General features: G+C 36.6%; 2 protein-coding genes across 2 annotated transcripts; one reads left to right on the top strand and one right to left on the bottom strand.

Moving 5' to 3' along the window:
- The first annotated feature begins 1,550 nt into the window (after window positions 1-1,550).
- On the top strand, window positions 1,551-14,707 carry LOC103929748 (NAD-dependent malic enzyme 62 kDa isoform, mitochondrial-like). The gene is made up of 19 exons (XM_048578540.1): window positions 1,551-1,794; window positions 2,438-2,534; window positions 3,500-3,618; window positions 3,795-3,962; window positions 4,790-4,918; window positions 5,833-5,893; window positions 6,193-6,296; window positions 6,399-6,482; window positions 8,307-8,413; window positions 8,818-8,929; window positions 9,357-9,470; window positions 9,907-9,972; window positions 10,539-10,611; window positions 10,709-10,795; window positions 11,816-11,870; window positions 11,968-12,039; window positions 13,695-13,757; window positions 13,882-13,996; window positions 14,253-14,707. Exons 1-19 carry the CDS (start codon window positions 1,603-1,605, stop codon window positions 14,325-14,327), a joined length of 1,893 nt encoding a protein of 630 aa, XP_048434497.1. The 5' UTR covers window positions 1,551-1,602; the 3' UTR covers window positions 14,328-14,707.
- A 1,162-nt stretch (window positions 14,708-15,869) lies between these two features.
- On the bottom strand, window positions 15,870-19,367 carry LOC103929745 (26S proteasome regulatory subunit 8 homolog A). Its single transcript, XM_009338974.3, has 9 exons — window positions 19,157-19,367; window positions 18,297-18,394; window positions 17,969-18,193; window positions 17,788-17,850; window positions 17,517-17,680; window positions 16,960-17,116; window positions 16,765-16,863; window positions 16,323-16,433; window positions 15,870-16,227 (listed from the first exon to the last, which is right to left on the bottom strand). Exons 1-9 carry the CDS (start codon window positions 19,350-19,352, stop codon window positions 16,087-16,089), a joined length of 1,254 nt encoding a protein of 417 aa, XP_009337249.1. The 5' UTR covers window positions 19,353-19,367; the 3' UTR covers window positions 15,870-16,086.
- Window positions 19,368-22,031: the final 2,664 nt, after the last annotated feature.

Here is a 22,031-nt window from a genome sequence, read left to right as displayed (position 1 = left end):
ATAATCGTCAAGACTCAAAATAAGCATTCCAAATTTCTAATATAATCATAGTCTCAACCCAAAGACAATGAAAATAAACATTCAATTCAGAGTTTAATTATAATCAAGTGTTCCAAAGTCCAAAGTTAAATAAACATCAAAGTTTAAATCTTCCAAAAGTCCAAACTTAAAATAAACATCAAAGTTCAAGTATTCTACATCTAAAAGACTAAAATAAACATTCCAAATTTCAACTTTCAAGTGCCCCACAATGAGAGTGATCCACGTACTTTTTCAACGACAATTTGCTTGCTAACGCTTGGGTGGCCTAGGGGACAACATATCACCTTTTTTTGAACTTCCACTTGCCATTTCTACATAGAAATAATAAAAGAAAAGATACTAATTAAAATGTTATTTAAAATAATCTAACAAAATCAAATGCAATAAAGGTTTAAGGGTTTTGTTAAAAAGATTAAAAAATTAAAAATAACCTCACAAATCCTGGAGTCATGAGGGTTCGAACTCATGCCTCCAGCTTGTAAAGTTTCATTGAAACCAACTTGGCAACAGGTTCTGTTTTGTTATGATTGTATGACTAAACTATTTATAAATATTCAAAAAAATTATATATATATATATATCGGTTCGGTTCGGTTCGGTTTCCGAGCCTCAAAAACTGAAACCGAACTGGTCATATTCGGTTCGGTTCGGTTTGACAATTTCGTTTCGTTTTTTTTGCGGTTCGATTTTTTTCGGCCTCGGTCCGGTTCGGTTGTCGGTTTTTTTCAGTTTTCGGTTTTTTGAACCCACCCCTAGGTGGCAGATTGTATGGTGCTGTTTCGAGGATGATGAAGCTTTGTGTTTTCTCGTTCTTGAGCCCTTATTTGGTCGGACTTTAGGCTGCAGTGTGGTGGTGAATTTCTGTGGCTATGGTGATGGCAGGGGTGTAAATTACTTAGGTTTTTTTGTTCGTTTGATTTTTGTGATGGCCCTTTGCTGACTTTGGGCACTGTTTTTTTACGTTTGAGGTCTTGCCTTACTTTGTGCTTAATTTGTTGTATTGGGGCTTTTTTGTATGTATGTGCTGTTTGATGGTAATGAAATTTACCCTCTGAACATTAAAAATAAAATAAAATAAAATTAAGTAGCTTGAGCCATCGGATCATTTTTCTAAAAATCTTAAGTTTTTGTGATCGTGATCATTCATCGTACATTATGAAGTTACAAATCATTTCAAAATTTTAAATTTTAAATTATATATAAATAATATTTAACAAAAATTAATCGCACAATGTACAATGAACGATCACGATGATAAAATCTCTAACATCCCATTCTTTTCCTCTTGAGCCGGTGCTAAAACAGGCAACATGCAAACAAACGGACGTGTGTTGGTCCCCGCGTATTAGCTACGGCGGGCCCCGCCCAACTGCTTTGACTGTTGACAAGTATGCCAAAACTCTCTCCCTTTGCAATTCGGGGGGAATGGAAGCCAATGCCATTTAACGAAACAGAATCACAGATTCTCCCTCGTCCCACTTCACTCCCCCCTCTCTCTTTCTCTCTCTTGTTTCTCTCTCTACAGGCAAAAGCTGCGACTAGTCGGCCGGGGTCGGAGGCATGTCGAACTTCAACTCGCCGATCAGGCTGTCGTCGTCCGTCGTCAGACACCTCAAGAGGTACAGAGTGAGGGGAACGGGCACCAATCCTCTGCTGCCGCACTCGAGATCATTCACTACAACCGAGGGCCACCGCCCGATCATCGTCCACAAGCGCAGCCTCGACATTCTTCACGATCCCTGGTTCAATAAAGTAACAAACAAATCCAATCCCTCGTTTTCTTTTGCTCAATTTGCTTTCTTTAATTGTATATATTTTTCATCATAATTCTAATTGAGTGGTTGGGAGGATTTGATTATGTGCGGCACATTTTGTAAATTGGATGGATTATTTTGTGTGATGGCCTAAGATGTAAGAGATTAGTTATGTTAATTGTTGTTGGTTAAGCAAACTATTGAGCTAAAATCATGTTATTTACTGAATAATCGAAATTAGATTATTGTTTAAGCAATGTGCCTAATTATTTCAACTTCTGAGAAATAACCTTTTTTTTTTTTTAAAGTTCTGGAAATAAACTTTTGATTTGATGGTACAGAGCAGAGCTCTTTCTGTGTTAATCTAAATTCGAGATACGAGTCGTTTTTTTTTTTTTTTTTAAATTTGAATGAGTGTTGATTATTGGTGCTTAAGCTAACCATGGCTTTGTGTGTTACTACATATTATTGCATATGAATAGTGATGGCGTTTATCATCTTCGCGTGTTTTATGTTTGTTTAATTTGATTTTGAAGTTACAAAGAGTTGATCTTTGCCTTTGTTTTTGTTTTGTAATTTTTTTTTTTTTTTTTTTTTTTTTTTTTTTTTTTTTTTTTGCCTTTAAATGATTGTCAAATTAGGGGACGTCATTTTCCTTCACAGAACGAGATCGTCTTGATCTTCGGGGACTTCTCCCTCCCAACGTTATGTCTACCGAGCATCAAATTGAACGCTTCAGTAAGTCTGTTCTTACTTCCTTTTTGGTTCTTTTTCCTTTTGTAGAGACAAGTTTATACTCTTCCCGTTTGAGGGTAAGAAACAGATATGAAAAGCTCATATATGTGATCTGATGGTTTAGAAATAAATCCTAAATGTAAAATAGTAATCTATGCACACATACAACTTATGTTAAAATTGTTAATGGGGCCCTTCAGTTTCTTTGGATATAGGACAAATTTAAGTTATTTTGGAAGATTGAGGATCTGCATATTTAAACCTCAACGAATGTGGAAAATGACTGATACTAATAGTGGTGGTGTATAGTAAAAGAAGAAATGTGTAGCAAGCTTCCGCAAGCGTAACATTTTAGCTCTCTTTGGACTAACCCTACTAATACATGTTATTTTATAAATTCAGTTCTTAATTTAGTTGGTGCATATACCTTGATATGTTAAAGATCTAATTGTTTTTGTTGTTAAAGTCAAAGGTACTAATACTTTGTTAAAGGGCCATTCTTGACTAAATATGCTGGGAGCAGGATGGCCAACATATAAATAAATAAATAAAGGGAATATGCTTAATATTAATAGCAAGGAATAATTTTCAAAATTTTCTGCATCTTTACATTTGATACAGAATGAACAGTTGTGTCTTCAGGCCACTTTTTAGCGGCTTAGGTAGTCAGGAACTAAGGGGAAGATCGTATTAGTTTGTTGTGGTCTCTGAATCACTTCTCTTTCTCCTCCCCTTGCTTCTTCTACGTGCGTGTTGCGGAAGGTAGTCCCTAGTGTGTTAGATTTCTTAAGTTTACGAGAGCAGCAAGAATTTTGCATACTCTTGGATTTTTGTAGTGTTTAAGCATCGTAATAAAAAATTTCTTAAGTTGCTTTCACTCTTAGTTTTAGATGTTCAAACACATTTTATTTCCAAATAAACTAACTGAATGTTTTTAGTAATACCTATTGGAATTTGTTAATTGACAGTGGTTGACCTGAAGAGACTTGAAGAGCAAGTAAGAGATGGACCATTTGATCCAAATGCTCTGGCCAAGTGGCGGATACTTAACCGGTTGCATGACAGAAATGAGACAATGTATTATAAAGTGAGTTGCAAACTTCAGCATTCATCTACTTGTATAGTATTTTAAATTGATGTGTACCATGTATCTTCATTAGGTGACAGTTTAAAAAGAACATGTTTCAAAATTTTAATGCGTAAGTTGAAATGTTACTTTTTTCAATGGATCAGGATTTATTTAAAATTGTAATGTCTGAACAGGTTTTGATTGCCAATATTGAGGAGTATGCACCTATAGTCTACACTCCTACTGTAGGTCTTGTTTGCCAGAACTACAGTGGTCTGTTTAGAAGGCCCAGGGGAATGTACTTCAGTGCGGAAGATCGTGGAGAAATGATGTCCATGGTTTATAACTGGCCAGCTGATCAGGTCTTTTATACTTATTAATGGTGCCCTCATGTAGGCCAGTTATCATCACTTTGTGGATTGGTTTTTGCTTTCTCAGGCTTTCATAGGTTGTGTTTTTCAGTTAAGCAGACCACTAGTTCACTATGCTTGTCTTTACTCTTTTCTGTTAATATAATATTCTCTTTTTTCTCGTATAGGAAAAGTACATAAATAAATCTGGATTGCTAGTGAGTCGCTTAGAATCATTGTTAAAAAATTATTAAGGCTTAAAAAATTTAGTCTTAGCTATCAGTATTTTTACTGAGTCTTCCTTATTTTATTTAGTTCCAAACTTCAGTTGTCTTTGTTATATATTGTCGGTCAATATGCTAGTTCTTGGTGCTTGATTTTCTATCGTCCGTGCATTTTACATGGCTATACGTTTGGAAGTTATGGGTTTTTTTTTTTTTTTTTTTTTTTTTCAATTTTAAGTGAGTGATACAAACATTGACTACTTAATCGAAAAAAGGTAGAAGTGTAGATTCGGGGCTTCAGAGTGAGAGATGTGGGTTTATATTTGACCTGATTTAGCCAAATAGATTATACTTATTAAGGTTCAAATGTGTCTAAAACTAGGAGGAAAAAGGTTTTCAGTTGTATTACTAGAAGGTCAATTGTTGAACATAATATAACAGAAAACAGAGGCTAAATTTTTTTACCCTTCTCATTTTAACACTTTTGCAGTGGTATGGGTTATTGAATGTGAATATCAATTTTGGTATTCATAGAAATAACGCAGCCTAATTCTTTACCAAAACAAGAAATGTTGCAACGTAATTCATGTGATCACTCGTGGAAATCATGTGCAGGTTGATATGATTGTTGTTACTGATGGGAGCAGAATATTGGGTCTTGGAGACCTTGGAGTCCAGGGAATTGGAATTGCGATTGGGAAGCTAGATTTATATGTTGCTGCTGCTGGAATAAACCCTCAAAGAGTAATCTCTTGCTCTTTTTTTCCCCCTTTTGACTATGCTTTATCACCTAATTAGATAACCGTGATGTGATTGTTTCAACATATACATCCAAATATTATTGCAAGTGATGATTGTCAAATTTGTATCAGTGACCCCTGTTGAGAATGAGTCTCACATTGATGGGAGGAGGGACCTTGCATGGGTTGATAAGAGGTTGGGCTACTTCCCATATTGCCAATTGGTTTTATGATGGAACCTCAACTTTCTTCATGGTATCAGAACAGGTTGTCTCACGTGTGAAGCCAAATGGCCACATGTGCTCCACGTCACCCCGTTGTGTTGTCCATGTGTTAGGCTCAAAAATTCGCCACACGTGAGGGGGCGTGTTGAGAATGAGTCCCACATTGATGGGAGGAGGGACCTTGCGTTGGCTTATAAGATGTTGGGCTACTCCCCATATTGCCAATTGGTTTTATGGTGGAACCTCAACTTTCTTCAACCCCATCTAAATAACGTTGATCTTATATGTTAAATTCTTTTGACAAATCATATTTGAGTTTGTGTCATTCTTTTTCATGGTATCCCTCCTGGCTTAATGGGCTTTAAGACAACAATTTTTCCATATGTTTCTGTTTCCTTTTAGCTGTATAATTGTTTCTTGTATATATAAAATACTGCAACTGCTAGAGGGTTCTTATTGTAATAGTAGGGAATTGGTGATACTTTCATCTTCCATGATTGTGAACCACTTGATCTTGTTGGGTGTTTGCCATTGATGAGGTCATTTATCTTTTCTCTGTCACTTGACTTGGTGAACCTTCATCTTGATTTCTACTATGCATCATTTCATACATACTCTCCTCATGGTCACATGTGGAGAGTTGTTTTGGACTTTCTTTCCTATTGTTCTTCATCCCTTATCCTGCCTACTATAGGTACTTCCTGTGATGATTGATGTGGGAACTAACAATGAAAAGCTGCTCAAAGACCCGTTGTGTAAGTATTTCCACATCCAATCTTGGTCAATCTATGGTATAAGAAGCTGCTGTTATGATTCTTTGCATTGTAAATATGATGCTGGTACAATATATTAAATATGCGAAGACAATGAATTGGCACTCTATGACTCAATTCTCCTCTTTTATGTTTAGTTCTCACTTTTCAGATCATTAATATTCACTCTGGCATTAATAGTATTTATATTTCTCTCTGAATTCTTTACTTATGTGCAAGTATTCTTCAACGGTTGATTTTATATCCATAGCAATCAACAACCATCCATTCTTTATTCTTAGATTTGGGATTGGATAGACATCGTCTTGATGGTGATGAATATGTTGCTGTTGTTGATGAATTTATGGAAGCTGTGTTTACTCGTTGGCCAAATGTGATTGTGCAGGTAATTGGAAGTGTCATTCATGTTTACATAGTTACAAGAAGCTGGAATGCTAATATGCACCAGTTTTCTTTAAATAGATACTTACACAACTTTTCTGTGCAGTTTGAAGACTTCCAAAGCAAATGGGCCTTTAAGTTGTTACAGCGTTACAGAAGTACCTATCGAATGTTTAATGATGATGTTCAGGTATTTGACTTCTTCATTTCATGAGACAGCATCTGATCATCTTTATTTGATGGACGTGTCATCGTTTTATATCAATCAAGGTTCAAAGTCCTTGCTCACTTTCTCAGTAAAGGCCTCAATTTTGCACTTTTCAAATTAAAGTGTTGTTTGTAGGCCCAATTCTACAGGACTCTTTCTGTTTAAAATGTCCAGTCCTATGTTCTTTACTCTGCAAAAGCAAATCTTTCCATAGGAAAAAAAAAAAAGCTTTGGAAATCTACATTGAGACACACAATTTACATCTTTACATTTTTCCCTAGCTTTGAGGTTGGGGTGAAAGTCAAAAGAATATTTTTACATACCTTTGGTTTCCAACAAAAATAATTCATCTTCACTGTACATCTTTATTCACATGCTTGGGTGATGCTGAACATTTATTTGAAAGTGCCTTTTAGTTACTTTCAGAATATAGGTACAAGTGTCTTGAATAGAAAGTTTTGGACCTTGTGAAAAAACCCAAGTTTTCCATTTGCATTGTATCACTAGTAATATATCAACATAGAACATACCCAGAAATTTATCATCTCTAGTTAGGCAAAAGTACAGTTTCCCATATACTTGTATACCAGGCTGTAAATTTCGTGTTTGTGTAATAAACAGGAAAATGAAAACATTGGTATTGCTCAAGTTGACTGTCGTCTGTGTATGTTGTTTTATACACTCATTCAATATGATTTGTATATGTTGCTACAGCATGGCTTATATATATGTAGATGCATAGAATCATAGATGTGTATGTGTACACATATGTGTGTGCATGTGTACTTTTTGTTCTTGTTATCGTTACTCCAACATCAATTGAGGGATCCCTCAAATAAGATTTTATGAATGCACCCTTGTAGGGCCCACTCCTCATTGTATTTTTTTTTTTTTTTTGAACAAACGGTACTATCTAAAACTAAGGGGGAGGGGGTGGGTTTAGCCTCACAATGGGCTAGCAATAATTTGGTTCAAATTTGCCTTTGGCGAGAATCGAACCTAAGATGAAGAGGAATACCACTAGACCGTAATACTAAGTGGCCACTCCTCATTGTATTTTAAGGATTAAAACAGTTTAGTATTCCCTCAACGATCCTTGCAAAGAAAGCACTTAAATCCGAAATCATTTAACCTATCAATTAAATGGTTGTTTCTGTAGTCTTTCTTGAAATACCATGCTCGTCTATTTCTTCACTACATTGGATGTGTTAATGGATACAGATTTGCCTAATTTTCTGCAAGGATGATCTTTGAATGACGAATTTAAAAATAGACGGTTTGTATGTTTGAAATGAAATCCAAAGTGGGCCCCAGAAGTTTTCCCTCAAATAAGGTTATTTGATCCCTCAATAAAGGGGGACTCATATTTACAATTGTTGCAATAATGATTGATGGTAAATTAACTGGACAGTAACAGGAACTTCAGTAACAATTCTTCAACCTTCCTGATTTTAAAACCTGAATCTAGATATTTGCCTGCCTTTCCACGTGCAAAGCAAGGAAATGATGCATGTGAAGAAGGGTGTTGGTTTGATGTTCAATGCTGCATGATTTACTAATTGCTTAAGCTTTTGTAAGCAATTATATATATATATATATATATATATATATATATATATATATATAGACACACACACACACATATGTATATAAGTTTGTGTGTATGTGTGTGTGTGTGTGTGTACCTGTTCTAAAATTGTCATATTTCTTACATATGGACCTGGCTTTCAAACTGGGATATATGGAAATATAACTTACTTTCCATTCTGGTTTATTTCATCTCATTTCATGTCAATTTTCTTACAGGGAACAGCAGGAGTTGCATTAGCTGGACTTTTAGGAGCCGTAAGGGCACAAGGAAGGTCAATGATTGACTTCCCTAAACAAAAAATTGTTGTTGCTGGTGCTGGAAGGTTAGTACTTAAAATACTCAATTCTTTAAAGCATACACTTCTGAGCAATGAAAGACATGATAAAGCGTAATGAAAACCAGATAGAGTGTTACTTTATTTATTGACTTAATGGCTGATAAGATGTTAGTTGTCCTTTGAATATGGTTGTTCCTCCAACAACACTAAACATTATTGTTTGCCTGTCAGTTTATTATATTTGTACGTGGGACTTAGAGAGGGCCTATTTTCTTAGTGCTCTAGTTTCTGTTCCGTTGTATTTTAAATGGAGAGATATTCCATTGCGGAGTGAAGTTCCTTGCAGTCTATGATTTACATGTCAAACAGACATGCAACACTGCTGAACCATTTATTGTATCACGTTGATTTATCAAAGGCTGTTTTGCTTATTCTTTGCGTTTCTGCAGTGCAGGAATAGGGGTTCTTAATGCTGCACGGAAGACAATGGCAAGGATGTTAGGAAACAATGAAGATGCATTTCATAGTGCAGGCAGACAATTCTGGGTGGTTGATGCCAAGGTGAGCGAGCAGTCACATAATGCTTTTATAAAACTCCACTCAATAGTGAGCCTTGATATAAGTGCCCTGTTTTTTCATTTCCATATTCCATCCCATCACATCATTGAAGCAGTTTCTTCCCGTGAGCAGAACTGTTGAAGTATCTGCTAAGCAAACCAAATTGGCTATTTTATCTATTGAGTTTCATTAGTATTAACATGTGATGCTGAAATGTAAGGTGTGAGGACTTCTGTTTGTAGTTTCTTTGTTTCATCAGATAACCTTATGGTGGCTGTAGGGTTCTTCCACATACTTGTGCTCTATATCCAGAATTCCGGATTGATGATTTAAAGTGGATGCAGTTTAAAATACTGTCTGTTCTAGTTGCTGCATCATTACCCAGACAAGATAATGAAGTTGAAAATAATGTTGGTTGTCATGTATGCAGGGTCTGATCACAGAGGAACGTGAAGATATTGATCCAGATGCCCGTCCATTTGCAAGGAAAGTCAAAGAAATTAATCGTCAAGGGTTAAGAGAAGGCGCAAGTCTTGTGGAAGTGGTTCGTATACTTTTCACACTTAAGACTATATAAATTTGGTTTTGGTTGAGATTTTTCCATGTTTAGAGAATTAAAATATAGTACAGGAATCTGGTATGACCTATCTCTTTGAAAAAAGGATATTCTGTAAACGTGTTGCAAGAATTGCATTAATGAATTTATAATTCCTTTTACAATCAATTGTACAACAATACTGGTTTATCTAAGAGTTATTATGTAGTGTGTTAGTGATTTGAGCTGAATCTGGTGATACATAAAGAATAATTAGCATTTATGATCCCTCTAATAAATATGGTTTTATTGAACGTTCTAAGTTCAATACTATATCCTTGATATGGGAAAGTAGTTATTTATTTGTTATATTTTTTAACTTAAATTGTAGCCACTGTCATTTTTTCACTACTCGTGACCACGTTTAGTAATCTTTGCTAATCAGGTCGATCAAGTCAAACCTGATGTGCTGCTTGGACTTTCTGCAGTCGGGGGATTGTTCTCAAAAGAGGTAGTTAGAATGCATTTATGTACTTGAAATGATTTTAGTTAAAAACTTGGAGTATAGCCCTTTTTTATATTGAATAATTGTTTTGCACGTGAAATGTTTTTCTAGTTAGAATGCATTTTGGATATTGATTAATTGTTTTACACTTCAGAAATGATGATGGATAAAAATTTAGCTCGTAGATGTCCAGTAGGACTTCTGTCAAGGAAGAAATACTTGCTTTTTCTAAGTTAAGAAGGTTTAATATAACATAATTTATTGGTATAACGCAGAAATGAAACTTTTGTTCAAGGGAATACTACGGATGCTGTTTTTGTCTCATGGTCATGTACAAATTTTGTTATTTCAACCTGTTCTGTAAGATACGAATGCAAAATTCGTAGGGGTGATCTGAATGTGAATTACAAAAGTATTTATGACCTGTCTCAGTTCTTTTGCTGCACCTTTATGGTCCAAGTTTGTACCATTTTTGTTAGCTTGTCTCTTATCCCTCTGTAGAATGTTTGGATTGTGCTACGCCTAGCAGTTTTGTTCTTTCAAAGTTGATGTCAAGCAGATGTAAATTTTAGGTATTAGAGGCCCTTAGAAGTTCAACATCAACTAGACCAGCCATCTTTGCAATGTCAAATCCAACAACAAATGGTATGCCTTTTTTTTCCTTTTGGGTCTGAGATTGGGGGAAAATAGGGTATGGAGCTTGGTTTGTGGTGTTGAGCTACATTGTTTTGTTTTGGAACAGCTGAGTGTACTCCCGAAGAAGCATTCTCTATTGTGGGTGATAATATTGTTTTTGCAAGTGGAAGTCCATTCAAAGATGTGAATCTTGGTATGTATCAAGAAACTTTTTTTTTTCCTCATACGTTTTTTTCTTTATGAGTAAGCATAATGCTGAACTCGTTATCAAGTGTATCTGGTAACCATGGAACTGATGAGTACTACATCACTGATGTTTTCCTTATAAAGAATTAGGGGTGCGAATGGTTGTCATGAGGCATAATTATCCTTGTACCTCATTCTTTTATTAGATCAAATATGGGGCCATTATGTTTTGCTCCCCTTCTTCTTGTTGTTTTCGTTCTTTATTTAAAGGGAACCTTTTTTCTTTTTTGTTTGCTTATGTACATTCTGAGATGATTACACTTGATAAAGTGGAGGATTAAAATACGTCTACGGAAATGAAAACAGTATTTTACAAGCATGTATAACGAGTTTGTGGGAAATAAGAACCAGGAATAAGGAACATTTATAGGTAGTGGAAGGTTAAAGTCTTCAAAATATTGTGTGGCCAAGGACTGAGGCAGAGAGACAAGTTCATGACTGAACCAGTCTAAGAATGGAAAACTTTCCCTTGATGCTCGTAATGAAAGATTGAATTCTTAAATAAACGTAGGAGCCCTATATAAGAATGTAACCCAGGCTAAACGTTGCAAAACTTGGACCAGAATGTGAGTAGACGATGCATCATCTTAGATAGGTGACTGGTCAGAGAATTACCAAAGTAAATCAACATAACTCTGTTTTCATGCAACATACACACCCGAGGCAACAGTTGCTTGATTCTGATCCTGTTTGTGGCTCTCTTTCATGTAAAGGGAAAGGGAGTATTTGACTACCAACCAAATGAGAATTAAAAGAACTTCTTTTCAGCCCTAGAAAAGATTCCTCAGCTTTGTTTACAATTTATAACAGCTACTCTGCTAGTAATATTTCAGATTTATGAATCATTTCTGTGCTTCTTATTTTGGATAAAAATGCACTTCCAGAAATCTTTGAATCGTTTCTCTGCATTCTTTTTTTTTATAAAATACATTACCGGAAGCTCTTACCGAAGTTCTATATTTCATAGGAAATGGCAATATTGGGCACTGCAACCAGGGAAACAACATGTACCTTTTTCCAGGGTTAGTTGTCCACTTTCCCTTTCATAAATTCATCCAGATTCAACTTAAAATTTCAGTTTTGTGTTACATGATTACAAATTCTACTTTGTTCATGCAGTATTGGACTTGGTACTCTATTATCTGGCTCCAGAATCGTCTCCGATGGCATGCTGCAGGCCGCAGCCGAGTGGTATTTCTCATCTACTTTAAGAATTAACTTTTACTGGATGAACATTTCAACAGTCTAGCTTGGGTCAAAAAGAATTTCACAATCTATGAATTTCTAATATTTTCCTTGAATAATCAGTTATAAAGTATAATCAACAAGATTCATCTTGACACATAAGAAATTGCGGTAAACAGTGTTGGCTGATCAATTGAAGAGGGTTCAATTCCCTCTTCCCTTGAAGTATAAAGTCTCCCTTATATTTTCTATTTCGAAAACTGTAATTTGACATGTGGGAGAGATTGTTAAAGGATAACACTCTCAGAGAGCACATAATGCCAAGTATAAGGTAGTAATTGTATGCTAGTGGAGAGATATTGAGAAAATATTCCAGGGAAGAATTTTGTTAGAATTATTACCCTCATTTGTGATTGCGACTTATTATTTAGTCCGTTGAGGATCATGTTTGAACCTTAGGCCATCTCCAACCGAAGGTTGGCCAGAGGGCTCGTTTTAGCCCTCTGGCACATCAAGATATTAATATTTTAATGAACAGTACAGGGTCATATTTGCCTCCATCTCCAACCAAGGGCCATAGGGCTCGTTTTAGCACTGTCACAAAAAACCGTCTCCAACCGAAGGCCAAAGAGCCATAGGGCCAAACATAATTTATTATTTAAAAACTACCAACTTAAATTCAAATTCAAATTCAAATCCAACGGCTAAGTACGGTAAAAAACTACAACATAATTTATTATTTAAAAACAACTTAAATTAAATTCAAATTTTGTAAAATAAAAGTTATAGGAAAAAAATATATAATTTAGAAAAAAATATAAAACAAATTTTGTAAAATAGAAGTTATAGGAAGTTATAGAAAAAAATAGAAGTTATAGGAAAAAAAATGTTTAAAAAAAAAAATAATAATAATAAATAAAATTGTAAAAAAAAAAAAAATTCAAAAATAACGGCTAGCTGACGTCAACTAGCCTTTGCATTTGAAATTTGGCTTAGAATTCTTGTCGGATGTAACCGACATGAATATATTTATATCCAACAAGAATGCTAGAATTTCTGGCCCAGCCCGGGGTTGACTGGCTGGCTAGATTGGGCCAATCCTCTAGCCCTTTGGCCCTTTGAGATTCCGTGGAGCTCACGAGCCCTTTGGCCTAGCCCTCGGTTGGAGACGGTTTTCGGGCTATTTTCGGCTCTCTGGCCCTTTGGACCCTTCGGTTAGAGATGGCCTTAAGTGTGGAAAACAAAGTGGAAAAATCTGCTTGTTTATTGTAGACTTTGTTTATGGTACAGATTTCAATTCCTGTTATATGATCATACGCACAGATTTTTTCTTGAAGAGATATGCGTGTGTGTGTGTATAAATATTCTAGAAATACACACACAACACATATATATATGTGTGTGTGTGTGTGTGTATGTGTGTGTGTATTTCTAGAATATTTATATATATAGATGCATATAAATATTCAACTTTGTAGAATATTTTCCAGATTATGCATATATATATATGTGTGTGTGTGTGTGTATGTGTGTATTTCTAGAATATATATATATATATATATATATTTATGTATATGCATATAAATATTCAACTTTCTAGAATATTTTCCAGATTATGCTTTAGGTTGTTCTGAGTTCTAACAGTTGATTGAAAACAACAGCCTAGCAGCATATATGTCAGATGAGGATGTTCTTAAAGGGATTATCTACCCTTCTATATCTAGGTATAGCATCAGTGACCTCATTGCTTCTTTTTGTGTCATTTCCGCTGTTTTTATCGTTAATTCATGTTAAAGGATTTATACTCAAGGTCTTATGCATGTCCATACACTGGATTCATATTTGCAGCATACGAGATATCACAAAGGAGGTGGCTGCAGCTGTGATAAAGGAAGCCATAGAAGAGGATCTAGCCGAAGGGTACCGCGAACTGGATGCTCGAGAGCTGCGGAAACTTAGTCAGGTATACCTGCTTTACACTTCTTTGGCTATTTCTGATGGCAAGATATTCGAGTGTCTTATAAATCTCTTCGAACTACAAGCCAACTTTGCTGTTGAATCTAAATTTATGATGTCATATGAATATTGATGAAGGCTGTCGTTTCATATCCATGCCGGGTTTAATCAGTTTCCAGCCTTCATCGACAAGATAGCATGAATTTCTTGACTCTCAAAACATTATCGATCGTAGCGCTCATTGATATGGTTATGGATTGCAGGAAGAAATCAAAGAATATGTGCTGAACAACATGTGGAGTCCAGAATACCCGACACTAGTTTACAGAGACGAATGATCATCACCCACAGACGAGGAATAACTGATACAGGTGTTGTATGCATCGATTCGTTTGGTCAAATAAAGTGAGATACATTAGATTGTAGGGTTAATTGAGACTTGATGAAGCTTATAAGGGATACTGCTAAAAATAAGCCTTACCCGAGTTCGAATCTCCCTCTGCATAAGTCAAGGTATATTAAAGTAGAATATCGCTAGTATAAAAGAACCCATTCGTGGACCCTCAATTTTAAGTTTGATTCAAATATGATATTTTAGAGGGATAGGCAGAGATGTTGAGTGTTGAGTTATAAACCCTAAAAACAAAGTGTTGAGAATGATGATGCTTGTAGCATTAATATTGCAGCACTTCTATAGAGAATCATTTTGCTAATTCAATATTACTGGTCGCAAACAAGGTTTAGGGACTAATATCTAACATTTTTGCTTTCTAACGCTTGAAAAGTTTGCTGATTCGAACGTTTGCAACGCGCCATCAGCCTTGGGGGCACTCTTACCTGCATTGGTGGTTTCAAACCAGTGATAGGTGCCATCCTCTGGGAACATTGTATCGATCTCTTGACGTTGCACAGCATACGCTCATCATCTGCAGCTCGGAGACAAACAACGTTTCATATCCAGTTATACCCAATTAGGTACCAATTCTAGAAAGTTGGGGTTCCAACACACGCTACCTCATGTGTTTGGCAATGTGAACAACACCAATTAGGTGATGTGAAGCACATGTGGCCATTGGGTTTCACACGTGAGCCAATCTGCTCTGCTACCATGAATGAAGTTAAGGTTCCATCATAAAACAATTGGCAATATGGGAAGTAACCTAACCTCTTGTAAGCCAATGCAAGGTTTCTTCTTTTACCAATGTGACTCGTTTACTTTCACATTCTCATGCCAATGTTCATGTTTCCACAAAAAATGAGTCTCTCAATGTTCTTGTACTCTATTCCTAACATACCAAAATGGCAAACGGTAATGTATACAATTAGCAAGAGCAGATGCTTTCGCCTGCAACCACTCTAGCTCTAAGTTTTTCTTTTTTTTTTTTGGAACGAACAAATTATCTACACTAAGGGACAGGGACTGGGCTAAGTCACACAATGAGCTAGCAATAATGTGTTTCAAATGCATTTGACGAAAATCAAACCCAAAATCTCACTTTCAAGTGAAGAGAAATATCACTAGACCGTAGTATTAAGTGGCCTCTAGTTCAAAGTTTTGGGTCCTCATTCTGTAGTCTGGATTAGATTAGACCAAAATCAAAATAGAATATTGCTTTTGGTGAGAGAGAGAGAGAGAGAGAGAGAGAACCTGAGCATGGATTATGTTCGTGTTTCAGTATTAGGGTTTGCTATTTAATTGGTGGAGTCATTCCTCCTTCATTAACAATGGGGCATCAGTTTATCATAAGAGTCAGCCGTTAAGTTGTTCAACACATACGGCGGCCCTTAAATGACGATGATAAGAGAATAAATGGTTCTAATTATGACGTAATATCAAAACAGAAAATTGCCAGTCTAATTTGATGCATTGACGCTAGAAGAAAACATAAAAATAATTTGGAATTGAAAAATATATATAACTTTTAACATAGAGGCACACACTTGATAGTTTGCAAGTAAAAACAACATGGTTTAAACCCTCCATCCGGTAAGTAAAATGCAAGCAAGTAGAAGCCAGGAAAGATGCCCATGCCTGCAAATATCCTCATAAACATTGTCTTTCGTGCCTATATTGCTTAAAGACCATGACAACGTAAATTACTTCCACAACTTGCGCAACGACATGTTCTTCTCGTTCTCCTTCTTCATTACCTTGGCCACCGCCATCTCAAAATCTTCTTGCGTTACATGAACCCTTCTCTCTCTCAAAGCAAACATGCCAGCTTCTGTGCAAACAGCCTGCAAGATGGAAAAATAAAACGACAATAAATATTTGTTACAGCACACAAAACCTTGCTTAGTGATAAACCCCGAGGAAAACAAAACAAGGGTACCTTCAGTTCTGCACCAGATGCACCATTCATCTTCTCTGCAATCTTCTTCAGGTCAATTCCACGCATCAAATTCATTCTTCTTGAATGAATTTTCAAGATATCCCAACGAGACTGCAATTTGTTAAATGCATTAGTAAGTATTGTATTCTCCAGTGATGTTCAATAAACGAGGCAATGACAACCATCAAAAATACAACAAGACTAGAAGGTTCGAACATGCAAATATTGGAAAAATTTACGCTGACTTTTGTGGCATTTTCTTTTATTAATATTATCCTACTTATTCATATCCATTCTGATTGGATAGCAACTGCACTCTACTGTGCATTTACTGCTGATCAACCTCCATTATACAGACAATCAATACAATAAATGTTGACCTATGACAAAGTAAAGCAACCTACTGCAAGGGGTCAATTCTATAATAGTGACAAGCATGTACCTCTTCACTAGGATTTGGAAACTCAATTTTCCTGTCAATTCGTCCTGGCCTAAGTAGAGCTTGATCCAGAATATCAATACGATTTGTGGCCATTAAAACCTGTCAAAAATGTAATTGAAAGACAGTGGTCAGATGAAAATGTTCAGAAACATTATACTGCATTTCTAACCATTGAATCCACATTTGGTTCAGTACCTTGATCTTGTTTGATGCTTCAAATCCATCAAGCTGGTTGAGAAGCTCAAGCATAGTCCGCTGCACCTCACTATCACCATTGCCACTACCAGATTCCATACGAGCAGATCCGATACTGTCAATTTCATCCATAAAAATGATAGATGGTGCATGTTCCCTGAGATAAAAAACCAAATTGAAATAAAGTAAGCAAACAAATGAGAGCAAATCAGATAAACAGTAAGTGAGTGCATCCCATAATCATTTTTCAATTAATTCGGACTGGCAGACTTGACAAGATCATTAAATGATTACAGATTCCTCCACAACCTAGATCTTGCAGCAAATAATGTCAAACATATACTCGAAAGTTCAGGGACACCCCTAGATTGGAGGAACATATACACCCCAGATGATCCCATAATACTATTATCGATTCCCAACGTTACAGTTATGAATAAATAGCTTGTTCCAGCTTAGGATTTCCCGCCACATCATAGAGAAACAAAATCTTAAATCAAGGCAACAAAAGTAATAGAAATCTATAACAAATCTTGATGAGAAAGATCAAAACCAACCTGGCCATGACAAAAAGTTCCCTGACCATTCTAGATCCTTCCCCAATGTATTTCTGGACCAACTCCGAACCAGAAACCCTGATAAATGTACAGTCAGTATGATGGGCCACAGCCCTAGCCAAAAGTGTTTTCCCAGTGCCAGGTGGTCCATAAAGCAGCACACCCTGTAATATATAAGTGTTAGTTTCAGGGCACAAATGTAAGTTGTAACAGTTAGCGCCTATCTAGTAAGCAAATAATGAAATGTAATAGCTTGGCAACACAGTATTACCTTTGGCTGAGCTATACCAAGACTCTCAAACAGTTCAGGATGCTTAATTGGAAGTTCAATGACCTGGAAATGGAAGATGTTTAAACATCATTTACAACACATGTAGAAGAAAGTGGGGATGTATTATCAAAGAAACCACACCAAAACACACAAATTCAGAAGAAAAAGTGCAATAGCAAACCTCCTTTATTTCCTTGATTTGCTGATCCAGGCCACCGATCATATCATAAGTAGAATCGGGAACTTTTTCAACTTTCATAAGGTTGACCAAAGGATCAACTTTGCTTGGCAAGACCAAGTGTAGCACATAGCTGTCATTGCGGAGAGCAACTCTTGTTGATGGTGTGATCTTTGTGATATCAATGTTTTTATCAATATCAACGACATATTTCCCTTCTGGATGAACCTGGAAAACGAAAAGAAACAAAGTATGTAAAACTAAAGAATAGTCTTGTAATTAAGTCAAGTTGCATAATTTTCAACTTGGTCTTAAAGAATTTCCTACTTACCTTAACCAAAACCTTGTTCTTTCCCATTACTTTGACAACTTCACCAACATATGATCCGGGCTCCTGAAGCAGCTGTAGTTCTTCCCTCAGCATTCTCACTGTTCAAGTTGCAATTTTGAATAAGTTTAATTTATCATTTGAAAACTCCAATTGACTTGCTAGTTGCTACCATATGTTTAAAGGATGAAAAAAAATCTGGCAGAGAAAGAAAAGGCAACAAGAACTCCAAAGTAAGCAAAAACACCAATTCACAGGCATCATGTTTACACGCTCAAGTACATCAAATAGACACCTTTTTTGGAAAAATACGAAAGCCTCTGAATAATACTTTGACTACAACCTGATTTCATCGCCGAAATCACTTACTTTCATCTTATCCCCTCTGTTATTAAAGTAAATTATCTTTCTACTCCAGTTAACTGGTTTATATCTCGGTTATAATTACACTAAGACAACAAACAAGAATACGACTCGATAAATATAATCCGAGTAAACGTGTCTTCACCCCTCAACGAAACACCCAGAGAGTGAGCAAGCACACTTCCTATATCAACGAAAGCTAGTACCAAGTTCCAGTTTTCAATCTAAGGTATTTCCAGACAAAGATTCCAACAACCTAGATTAGAAAAGAACAAAACTTTCCTAGTATTATCTCGAATTTCCTACCGGATTCATCAAATCCTCGTCCTCCTCAACATTTAAATTCCTAGATATAAGTAAACCAAACCAAAAAAATCAAATCTTGACCTTATTTCCCCAAACACAAACCGGAAGGCACGACCTAAAATCCACGACAGATTAAACAAACTGAAATGTTGAAGAATCAGAAATTAGGGTTTTGAATTAGGGGAAAATCGAACCTCGGGAATTGAGCTCGTTGCGCTGAGCTTCGAGACGATTGAGGTTGTGGGTCTTCTGGCGGACCTGAAGCTGAAGCTCGTGGATGTGCTGGAGGTAGTATTGCCGCAGTCCCTCGCCTTGCTTGGAGGCCTTGGCGGAGCATGTCTCCTCCGGCGCGGCGTCCGGGCGCTTGATCTCTACTCCGGCGGCGGCCATTGCGATTGTTCGTGTGCGATTGGTGCAGTGATTGGATGTTGGCGTCGCGGACTGAATCTGAGAAGTCGGGCGAATTCTGAATTCCTTTGTATTTTGGTTTTCTGTTTTTCCTGTTCTTGAAGCAATGCCGGTTCTTTTATTGGGCTTGAATTTGTTGGGCTTTTAGTTGGGTTCAGAGGTGCAAATTGTTTGGGGGCCCATTCCATTAATTTGAGATTTTACTTCTTTTTTTTTATTTTTAATAACAGAATTATATTAATCCGGGCAAAGATGCGAAAGGTATACAAGAAGGCCTACAAAGAGGCAAACAACCAAACATGGCACCAAAAAAAAGGTAGTGGAAGGAGTTACATGGAGCCCGACGCATCACCTAATGCTAAAACATCACTCCTCACACTACCCACAAACAGACCTAGTGTGGACAAGGAAGTCCATCATTACAGAGAACATGAACTAGGGAAGATGGAGGTCTGTCCATCCAAACCACATTGCACATTTCCCTACTTCGCCACAACGCCAAGAGGTGCACAGCTTTCTTGGCCAATCTTGGAATCCAAAACCAGCGACAGTCATGGAAAGTCTCTCCCAATCTAGCACACTATAAAAGTATAGGATTTAATTTAATGGATTAAGCCTCACAATAAGTTAGCAGTAATGTGGTTTAAGTGCAACTATGTGTTCACAAAGCTACACGAAACAAAGATTTTTGAGATGCCGTTGTGGATATAGAGAAGAAGTGCTCAAACAAGCTTTTCCTTCATGCTAAGGATACGGACGAAATCACGGACTACCTCAAAGTCTGCCAAAAGTTTGGACCGAAGATTTTTGCACGGAGTAGTGAAGATAAAAAAAATTTCAAATGCTAAACTTGAAGACTTGTTTTCCAAAACTTTCAGAGATTTGGTTTTCAAGTCAAGTTTTGAAAAACAAAACTAGATACTTAAACCCATAGATTTGTCGAAACCGACTCTTCTTTGGTTTTCACCTGTCGAGCTACTCAAAAAGTCCAAACATTAACTCTAGAGATATGGCATCATCAAATAAAAATTCCCCCCCCCCCCCCCCATCATCAAATAAAAATTCCACCCCCCCCAAAAAAAAAAGGTATTGTAATAATTTTGAATCCTCTCCCTTCCATTAATAATAAATTAAAAAAAATAAAATGTTAGGGTCGAAATACAACATTGAGTTAAGGCATATGGTACAAATCCACGTGGAATACGCAATTCACGGCCACCTTTTATAGAATGTGAGACTTGTAAATGAAATTATCTCAAGCCATTTGCACTAACTACAATTTAAATGATGACTCTTATCTGATTTATCATAGGCAAGACAATTATGATCCGGTCCTATTAGATCAAAATGCATGCATTATTGCGAACAATCATTGGAAACTTCATATAACGTCCATGAAACAAAATATCACTAAGCTATAGTAGTCATGGATTAAAAAGTTAGGCCACAGACAATGAAAACAGATATATTTGTACCGTGTATCCTCGAAAGTTTGGCGAAGAATTAGCAATATCCGTGTTGTTTGTTTGATATCCCCAAAATTTTGGAAATATAATGGAATATCAGTTTAATATCGACGGAATTTCAAATGATTTCGACGGATTGCGGAGAATATTGCAGAATACATTGGAGAAGAGTGGTGATTTTACTGTATAACATAGGCTGTACAGAGAGAAAGAGGAAGAGAGAGAGAGGCTGACATGGGATTTGATTAGGATAATCCTTTCTGGCTTCTTGGCTGGAGTTTTTTATTTCCTACTCACTGTTTATTTCGTCTTTCTTGTTGTAGCTGTTTGGTTTTTCCTTTTTGTATGGAATCATTCAGCCAGTTCAAATTCGTACCAACAACTCTACGATCGATGCTTCAAATTGTACGTCTATCTTCTTAGAGCAGTTCCACCGGAGCAACAAGAGGCCAGCATCCAGTGGAAAAAACAGACTGGGACTCAGCCAATCCACTCCAGCCCGTGTGTTTGCCTGGCACCCAACCCAAGCTGGTCTCCAGACCAGCCCATTTTTGACAGACCTGGTGACCGGCCTGTTTGTGTTGTTAAGCCTGGCGCGTGTCCTACACGCGCGCGTCCTAGCGAGTAGCAGACAACAAAATCAGAGGTAGGGCCCAGCAGCGCAAGCGCATTAACCTCTCCCCCGGGTGGGCGACGTGGCCCAATTTCTACCGTTGGATTTCCAACGGCTAGTTATTCTAGACCGTTGGATTTCCAACAGTAAAAAAAATTTGAATTTCACTTTTAAACTAGACCGTCCGATCACAGATCAACGGTCCACGTTTTTTCCCCCAAAAAATTAAGAATTTCACTTTTAAAAAATACAGAAATTTTTTAATAAATTCAGAAATTATTATTATTATTATTTTATTTTTTATAAATTCAGAAATTAAAAATAATAATATTTTAATAAAATGAACTAGGCTATTTTTTTTTAGGAGTGGAGATGCTTTGACCTATTACTGTTCACTTGAGTGGATAAATGGGTTGGGTGCTGACGCAAAGTCTTTAGGGGTGGAATTGCTCTTACTGCAAACAATATTCACTCCAGTCTCCAGCCCCTATCAGCCAGTTGCATAATTGCATGCCTCTTCCTTTCTTTACGTGAGATGCATGCATGCAAACCTACATGGATACGTGTCGAGAAAAACAATCA

The sequence above is a fragment of a genome, unplaced genomic scaffold, assembly GCF_019419815.1.
Source record: "Pyrus x bretschneideri cultivar Hongxiangsu unplaced genomic scaffold, Pyrus_bretschneideri_v1 Contig122, whole genome shotgun sequence".
NCBI classification, from domain to species: Eukaryota; Viridiplantae; Streptophyta; class Magnoliopsida; order Rosales; family Rosaceae; genus Pyrus; species Pyrus x bretschneideri.
This window is presented reverse-complemented; position numbering and strand designations above follow the sequence as displayed.